This window comes from Acartia tonsa, chromosome 7, assembly GCF_053477335.1.
Source record: "Acartia tonsa isolate MP-2025a chromosome 7, ASM5347733v1, whole genome shotgun sequence".
In the NCBI taxonomy this organism is placed as follows: domain Eukaryota; kingdom Metazoa; phylum Arthropoda; class Copepoda; order Calanoida; family Acartiidae; genus Acartia; species Acartia tonsa.
The window spans coordinates 26,601,011-26,610,846 of NC_137266.1; the positions used below are offsets into that span (position 1 = coordinate 26,601,011).

At 29.2% G+C, this 9,836-nt stretch overlaps 1 protein-coding gene across 1 annotated transcript; it reads right to left on the bottom strand.

Annotated features, from left to right (window-relative positions):
• Positions 1-4,292: 4,292 nt before the first annotated feature.
• Positions 4,293-5,154, bottom strand: LOC145324235 (uncharacterized). The gene is made up of 2 exons (XM_080166856.1): positions 4,988-5,154; positions 4,293-4,746 (listed from the first exon to the last, which is right to left on the bottom strand). The coding sequence occupies exons 1-2, from the start codon at positions 5,122-5,124 to the stop codon at positions 4,416-4,418; spliced, it is 468 nt and encodes a 155-aa protein (XP_080022982.1). The 5' UTR covers positions 5,125-5,154; the 3' UTR covers positions 4,293-4,415.
• Positions 5,155-9,836: the final 4,682 nt, after the last annotated feature.

Here is a 9,836-nt window from a genome sequence, read left to right on the forward strand (position 1 = left end):
TGGGTACTAGCTTAAAGGGAATGTGCAAGAATTTCACAGTTTCTGACTGAGTTTGGGTACTATCGCATGAAATGCCGCTACTTGCTGTGTTAGTTTTGAATATAGCAGACGGAAGAACTTGTTTTGATATGGCTGGTTTAACAAAAAAAACTCTTAAAATATCATTTCATAGATAAAAACTTTATTGTGATATTTGTGTGATAAACAATATAAGAACCCTTATCTAACAACCTAAATTTAATTCTTGTGTATAGTGGCATTTAAAATGGGTTGAATGAGTTTCAGGGATATTTTTCTAGTAATTAATTACAGAATGGTTATGTCAGTCTGATATACTGGTAATCTAATTTTCAAATGATTGTTTTTTTTTCTGGAAACTTTTTTCTTATTTTCTAGATTTCATTAACACCCCCTTAACAATTTCCTCTAAATTTTCTGGATTAATCTGGACTTCATGCCCGTCTTGAAAACTCTTATATAGAATTAATTGCCTATTGTCCCCTCCCTTACTCCCTACATACTACTACACCATTTACTTAAATGACCAAGGATAACAATTGGAAGGCTTTGCTGGTATCTAACTGTTTTTGAGATCTCATTGGACACAGAACTAAATGGTATAAAAAAAACATAGGTTTTTATTCTGAAATATTTTATTGACCACTTTTTAGTATGATAGTTTAAAGATTGGGAGTTTACTTTAATATTGAAGGGTTACTATCTCCTAGGGATTTTGAAGAAATTTCAGAAAATATACATACAAGTAAAAAAATATTGACTTTTTTCAAGAAAAAATCTTAAATGGTTTTCTATAATAACTTGGAAAAAAAAGCATTATTAAACGATTAAGGATTCTATAGAAAAAAAATCTGCTAATTTCTCCACCTTCCTGTAAACTAAATTTGGAATAATCCATATAAGCGTGAATATTCATCGCCATTACACATTACATATTTATGCACGCGAACTTTCTTAGAATAAATATCACATAGATCAGACAAGAAAAACTTTTTAAGATGAATGCATTTTTACATTGATTTTATAAGTTAACCCTAAGTAATTTCTTTTAAAAATACTACTTTTTGTATAAATTTTCAACCAATCGAAAGATCTACTAAAATCTGTTTTTGTGAAAACTGTTGATTTATCGTTTTCAGGATTTTGGGGGAAAAGACAAAGATAAATTGTTATACGCCACTAGTAATTAAAAAAAAATATTAAAATTATTGATGGGACATTAGACATTAGACTTGAATAACAGTACTCAAAAGTTTTAGTAGGTGACTATACAATTTCTAATTTTATATTCCATCCATCCCGCTTATTAATCTCAGAATCTATAAATTTTTAGTCCATGGGATATTATGACCCTGAAATCTTCCATAACATATCAAGTCATCATATAGTTGTATAATTATAAGTTTTACTAGCATGCCTACTTTATAACTAGGGATTATGTCTTTACATTAAATCATAGAGTTGTATAATTAAAAATTTTAAAACCATTGCTACTAGATTAGATAACTGGGGATAAAAAAATATTTTTTTAAGTGGCTTTTTTTTTCTTTAGGGTTTGGCCCATAGGTGTGTGTGTATGTACATGTAGATATCTCAATAATTATTTTCATTCCAGAAAGAAAAACAATGGAACAGTGTTATTTATATACATTATATGTCTACAATTTGTTGGCTTAATATTCTACTTAAGAGCAGGCTTGATTTTATTTTAAAAGCTGCGCTTTGTAGTAATTAGGAACATACTTGTCCTTGGTAAGTGATATACTACAAATTCTTATAAAATAAATTCTACTGTCTATGAGATATTTATTAAAAATAATTTAGATAAGTGTCAAATATTTTATTTCATTTGACTTATCAAACAGATTAATTACAAGGTCAATAATGCTTAATAGCGCAGAAATAAAAGAAATTTACAATTTTATCTTTCCGCAATGGAAAATTAATTGCGACTGCAATATCTAAGATAAACAAATGGATCTTAATAAAGTGCATCGTATATTAAGCCTGTCGCATGATTTAAGTTCAGTAGGTGCAATTGGCAAACAAAAAATTGGCTTTTGGTTCGACTGAGTTAAAAATTCATAGCGACCAGTGGTTGCAGCTAATACAAAAGATGGCGAACAGATGTGTGTGACTATTCCAAAAAATGCAGCAAGGCATTATAACCTGTGCTTAGTTATCTTCCGTACAATAAAATCTAAACGATATTTTTTTAACTATAAAAGTAATAAATTTTGGATATATCAATCTGTATTGTTTATTACTATCGAACGTTTCATGATCGATTCAAGATAATTGAATATTTATTCCTAATAAAAATTCTTATCATTCTTATGGGCATTGTAGGTGATTGGGACAATTATACTGAAAAAGATATATAAACAGATGAATACATTTTTATATATTGTGTCATGTTCACTAGATCGATATATTATTTAAACTCAGGGATCTAGAGGGATAAGACAATGACCAATAATTAATATACTTTCCCAATGATGATACACAAAATTACCCTTACTGTAGATTGAAATTAGTGGTTGAAATGATTGGACCCTAAACTAATGAACCAAATTCAACAAGGGTCCCCAAAGTTATTAAGCAAACAAATAAGAAAACTTTGGGGACTAGAGTAATAAACAATCCAATGCCTCCTCTCTACTACATACAAAGAAGTAGTCAACATTTCTAATTATAGAGTATATCTGCTGTAACAGACGCTAAATTGAACTAAAACTGTGCTCCTAGCATCTTTTAATAGGTTTAATAACCTGAAACAATCTGAATAAATAGCATTAAACTATCTCAAGACCCATTAGAAGACCCTAAATCAGAGAAATCAATCGATGTTATGGTCAGCGAGATTTTGAAGAACAAATAAAAAAACTTACACTATACAAATACTTTGCCTAGCATACTGTATATTTTTTGTTTTTCATTATATATTTCCCTATCCAGTTTATTGGTCATAGCATTGACCTTTAGACATAAAAGGTATATTAGGAGTTGTCAAGTTCAATAATAAATATTTTATACACCATACCAAAAGTAGCTTAACAGATTGACAAATTAGATAGAGTAGCTACTCAGTAAGCAATAGCTTTCGTAGTAGGTTTTACATCTTCTAAAAATATAGCTTAACCCCCCCCCCCCCCCAAAAAAAAAAGGAACATTTGGGTTAGCCATTCCAAGATCTTGAAAGACAAACAAAAAATCTTTTCTAACTCATTTAATATAGATATTATATAAACGTATTGCGTATTTTACTTAAAAATTTGCAGACAGTTTCCCATTTATAGATTAAAGTTGCAGAAAAAAAACAAGAATGGAATTGTTCAAAGTTGGTCCCCAATATGAATCAATTATCCGATATTATCAGGCAGGGAGAGGGACATTGCACTGTAGAGTATACAAAGATATATAAACATGTTTTCTCTCAGTCGTCGGCTTAATAGATTTTAGTTTCACAGTAGTCCAAGCTAGAAGAGTCAAAACTTTTTAACAAACATTTTCATTTTGTTTATCATGATTGGGTTATACAGTACATTAATTTGTCATCTATAGTCTTATCCATTAAGAACCCTGCTTGACTTTATCATTGCCCTGCTTACAAACCTGCGCAGACTGACACATACGCTTACAGAAGCTGAGAAATTCAATGCTTTTTTTTGTCATGTACAACGACTTCGCCTGTAATCTTCTATAATCTGTGTCCCTTAGAAATTTAAACAGTAATTGCATCTTGATTTAGGGCAGAATCAGATGTTATAAAATCAAACCATTTTTTTCAAATTATAGACATTTCTGAGATATTACTAAACACGCAAACACACAAATTACTAAAAATTTCAAATTAAAACTAACCTATTTGTTACTAAATAGTTACACATAAATTCAACTTGCGAGTAGCTACGCTACTAAAAGCCAGCTTATCATTTATTGAAAAGTAAAGTTTGGGTAAAAGTTTGCAGACAAACAGATTAATACCAAAATCCAGGGTGTTCTATAAATTCCGCAAAGTTTCACAACTGCTAAAATATATTAAAATAAAATCATATTACAAGAAACATTTTTGATGCTTTTAGATGGCGATTCTATTGCAATATGGTCAATATAAATTATGCCATTAGTGTCATTTAATAACATCTAACATTTTAGCTTAGAAAATAATCAAAAAGTCGGCAAAATATATTAAAATTTAGTGTAGGATGTGATTGAATACTAATATTGGGCGCCAAAGAACAATAAATCGGGGAACTGGCTATTGGAGATAAATTAATAGACTAGCAACAAGTTTTAGGTTGTTTTATTTTAATAATACATAAAGACACAATAAATGGTCAATAATATTAAATAAATATCTATAAAATATAATCGTAGGTGTGTAATAATATATTTTATACTTGGGTCTCTAGAAAAAGCCTCCTTCTTGACATAAACTTATACATAGGAGAGGCCGGCTTTTCTGGAGTCCAATATTGTTCGCTTATATTAGAATTGTCGAAGTTGTACTTTTGATGGTGTTTGTTTTGATGGTGGTTGTTTTGATGGTAGTTGTTTTGACGGTTGTGGAGCGGCATTGGGGTGTCAAACAACAGAGGGTGTGCACCCAACCGGCTGCAGTTATGGCTAAATCTTTGCGGGCATATATTTGTGGGGGTAGGCAGGTGTTGGCGATAAGAACAGTGTGGATTATATGTCATAGGCCTGCGGTTTTCATATGCTGCACTAAAATAACAAAAAATATAAATAAGAGAAATAAAACAAAATTTTTGTTAGATTTCTAAAAGTAAATTAACAGAACAAGAGCAACTGGTCTATAAGTAGCGTAGCACGTCCAACAATTCAAATTTTAAGTATTTTAAATACAAATGGAAAGTAAAGAATCAAATTTGATAAAACTTAAAGCTATTTTAATTGTAAACAAGAATAAAGTAAACCATAGAAAAACTAAATTAATTTATCTTACCTTCTTAATCCAAAGCAGCTATCGCAACAATTACACCACTTCTCTCTCTTCAAGATTCTTGTCTTGTTCTTGGAGTTTTTCTTGGATATTTTACGCTTGATATCTTGCCAAAGCTTGATGGGAGATAGAAGAGGCATTGTTGGTTAATTGATGATTGTTGAAAATCGAATGAATCTGCAATAAAAGATTGGGAAAATCGTAGACTTACAAGGGTAAATGATTGGTTGGACTGTGCGCAGTGGCGGTCAAATGAGGTACTAACTTCCGCTAATCCTTCCTGTCCAGGGACAAGGGATAAGGTTTCTGACAAGCAATTCTAAGTGAAAATTTACCCACAACCCACTTCCTTGCGCCCCCCCCCCCCTCCTTCTTACCCACTTCCCTTTAGTTGAAACACAAAACATTTTTTTTGCTAAGATTATGCCACAAAAATGGTGGTGGTTTATTGAAGGTTTGATTTTGTATGTTCTTTAAAAGAGTATTAATTGCAAGAAAAAGAGTTAAAGCGATATTATTATTACTAAGTTTGAGATAAACATGAAATTATATTATAATTATACAAGTAAGTGAATTTTTTAGCCTCTTGTTAAACTGAGAGAGTATATTTAGTTTCGTTATTTTATTTCTGTTTAAATTTTATATAGAATTTATATGCCATTATATCCCTGATGGTTGCTAAGACATCATAATTTTAAAATTAGTCACCCACAGATAAAATTAAAGGAGGGGATAGGTGGTTTAAGAATTGGGATTTTAAATACGGTGGTCAAATATGACAAATAATGAAAACAGGGAGCAAAATCTCAAAAAAAAGCGCCAAATTAAAATAAAAGTCAGGAATCTAGAGGTATAGGACAATGAAAGTTAAATCAATGTCCATTCCCAACGAAGAAATACCCTTTCTTTACATAAATTGTACACACACTTTGGAACTGACCATTTGAATTTGAATAAGTACCCAAAGTTTTTTGAATACTAAGAGATAGCGGGGTTATATAACAGTTACCAGTTTAATAACCCAATTCCTTCCCTGGCTAAAGTAGACAAACAAAAAATTTAGGGTCAAGCTGGAGAGCTGGACATACAATGTATTTATACAGTGTGTTTTTTTTATGAGAACTTTTTTGAAAGCAATTAATAGAACAACAAAAAATATTTCAGTTTTTATTTTAAAAGTACAGTAAAATCTAAAATTCAAAACTTAGGTGTCAACACCTAAAAATGGTTTTAGCGCATTTTTCTTATGCTCAAATAATCAACCTTTTGCAAGAATGGCTGCTAAACACTTCAAAGTTGAGATATAGAGCTAAAAATGTATACAGATACTATTAGGGACATGTACTAGAACATATCAAAGTTTAAATGTCATATCTCAACCAGGGAGGGAGTACTGGCCCCCCAAAGTCGACTACAGAAAATCCATTTTTTTAAGAAAAATGCGCTAAAACCATTTTTATATGTTGACACCTAAGTTTTGAAATTTAGATTTTACTGTACTTTTTAAATAAAAACTGAAATATTTTGTTGTTGTTCTATTAATTGCCTTAATAAACAAAGAAAATAAGCCATTAATCATTAAATTCTGATAACTATAAGTGGGGTAAAATTGCTTTCAAAAAAGTTCTCATAAAAAAAAACACATTGTATATAGGCTGCGCAGTGCGGCAAACGGTTGGCCGTTCTGTCTATGATTACACACATAAAATTTAGAAGTATGATGAAAAAGCCAAGACTTAATGCAAAAAAGCACAGAATGCATATCATGCTGAAAATTTAGAGAATTTTCTCTATCCGCACACTTCTACATTCATTTGGTCATGACTACTTAATGTTATTTGTAAACTAGATAGTTGTCGGTCCTAATTCAATGCAAATATATATTTTTTTAATATTGATTTCATCCTGTTATTTTTTATATGTTATTTTTTAAAATTTATCTTGAATAAGTTTACTAGATAGTTTCCTTTTTTTACAATATGTCTATTCGAATTTATTTTAGAGTACTTTCAAATGAATTTTTGATCCATGTTGGAAAAAAGCAAGGATACCAACAATTATTAGTATATATACTACAAAATAAATTTCAGACATTTATCTTTAATAACATCTGAGAAAAACAATCCAAATGAAATATTGATTTTTTTCATCATAATGAAAATACCTTTTAAAGTAGTAGTATTTTTTGTATTTAATGAAAATGTTTGATTACATGTTGGTCACCGTGTTTTAAAAACTATCACATTACATGATATCCACATGGGTGAAATCATATTGAAAAATCTGTAAAAGGGTGTAACCATTCTAATATGCAGGGATACTTGAGGAAAGTTCTACTTTTTCATTCATCATACTAGTGGATCTTTGTGTTGTTTTTTTTCTTTACATTTTAAAATTTTGATAAGTTGTCTTTTTATGAAATATCCTTTTCCAAAGATTATCTAGTATTCAAATACTTAGTTTGTGGATGGATCTTGATTTTGTATCTCAATATTTTCTATTTCCATTTTTTTAGAATGTGTCTGTTTGTACTAGTCTGTGCAATTGAATTTATGTTTTTACCGTTTTTTCTCTTTATAATCAAGAAGGATATAGCCACTGTACTTAAATATTAATTCTATTTTTAAATTGACACAATGGAAAACGGACTTCAGTATTAGAGTTGCTATGATACTAAAAATGCCATAAACTTATCCCTGATATTTTAAAAACTATATAAAGGAAAGGGGAGGAAAACAAATTATTAGGAAGGTTGTATCTTGCAGATATGGATTAGTAAAGACAACGATGTTTATCAATCTTAGAGCTTGGGCGCTGAGTATTTTTCATTATGAAGATTGGTCGATTCTTTAAAAAGTTTATGTGGCTGCCGAGCCCTACTTTTTTTATGAAAAAATTGTTCAAGCTAAGTTTTTTTTTTAAAGATGAGATTAAATAAAAAGGTAAATAAACCATAAAACTGGAAAATTATTTAAGTGTTTTAAAATTCGATTTCAGAAAAAATAGGAAGGTGTAAATGTTATCAAATTCTACACTTGAGTATTTAGTATTTGTAACAACAAAATTGAATTATGTCTAAAGGGAAGGCGTAAACTCTTATGGTCATATACCACCAGAGATTAATTTGATATAGAGTAGCCAAGAAATTTAAATACATATTAGCTTTGCCCCTAGCATCTAGGAGTCTTATATTCAAAGGGGTGACGAAACACAACAAATCTAAAAATAAAATAGCCTAAAACCATCCCGGGACCTGATGGAGAACTCAATCAGCTCATTTATTATTGAATCTTAAGCCTACAAAAAGACCTTTACTTTATGAGATAGTATTAAACAAAAATGTATTTTAAAATAAATAGATAGATAAAGATAGATAAAATACTAAAATGTATATCCAGCTGTTAAAAGAGATATGCTGATTGTAAACCAAAAAGAAATAACAAGAATGACAATATCCAAATAGCGATACCCACAAATAAAACTTTAGGACAAACAACAAAACAATATGCTTAATTTGTATGACTTAAATTCTTTTACATCACTATATATTGTTTCTATGATTATGGCAATTTACAAATCTTAGAATTAAGGAATGCAAAGACAACAGGAAGGTAATAAAATAAATATTATCTTTCTTTTAAGAAACTTAAATAAAATATACTTTTAGATGAAATATTTTGTATCTTGGCAGGCATTTTAAGTAAAACTGTAGAAAATGACCATACAAAAATTTGAAGAATACATTAAATTTTCAATATTTCATCACATACTCATATGTTTTTGACATATTTTTCTATATCCACCAAAAATATATGAATAAATTATTTGCTCAGAAAGCTTTCCGTTCAAAATAATTTTCTGGAATTTTATGCATTATATAAAAATACATAAATACAGATTTTAAGCTGAGAAGATTTTTAGAAGTTAAGTTAAGTGTTTTTAACATTGACTTTGAATTTCTATTACGATATTTTAGTGAAAGTAATAATTTAAAAAAAAAATAAAACATGTAAGTGTAACCGTTAAATATCTTGGAAATCTTTTTGGTTTCAACTTTTAGTATCACAAAGACAATGTATATTGAAAGTATTTCCTACAACTACTTTGTAAGTTGCAGGAAAATAAATGCAGTAAAGGGTAGACCTTGTTTTGTGTTGTATTGTTATTTATTATTTTTAAATCTATAATGAAGATAATTTTTTTTAGTACTATGTAGTAAGTATTATTTGTCATTGGTTTACACAGAAAAATTAATTCAAAATTAGATCAATAGTTTTCTATCTTGTTTTCTATTATTACAAAACTACAATATATTATAATCTGAAGTAATTATTCTATGACATGGTGAATGATGTTTTTACAGGAAGTATATATAATCTCTTTATTCTATGATTCTATGAATACTAACTTCACTGTATATTCTATCGTGATTATTCTATGATGTGGTTAGTGATATGTCTACAGGGAGTGACAGTAAATGTTCTATCAAAATTAGATCTATGTGTTAACTTTCATGGATAAATGGATAGGATAATTTTCGGCAAGTAAACTTCCAAAATTATAATGAAATGCAGCCTTCAGTAGAAATTATATACATACAATATGCAATACATATTTTTTCTAATTTAATACAACCATGGCAGAATATTACTTTTTAATGGTAGGAATATATAATTTCACATCCATTATCCATCCTTGAATCACTGGTTAACTTCACACTAAACAGGAAGTTTAATCAGCGACGAATTTCAAACCTTGAATTTAAGTTTTGCTGATGTGTGAGCAAAGATATTCTATGTGTTAGAGAAACAAACTTCAAACGCATAATCTTAGAATTTAATGGCTGCAGATT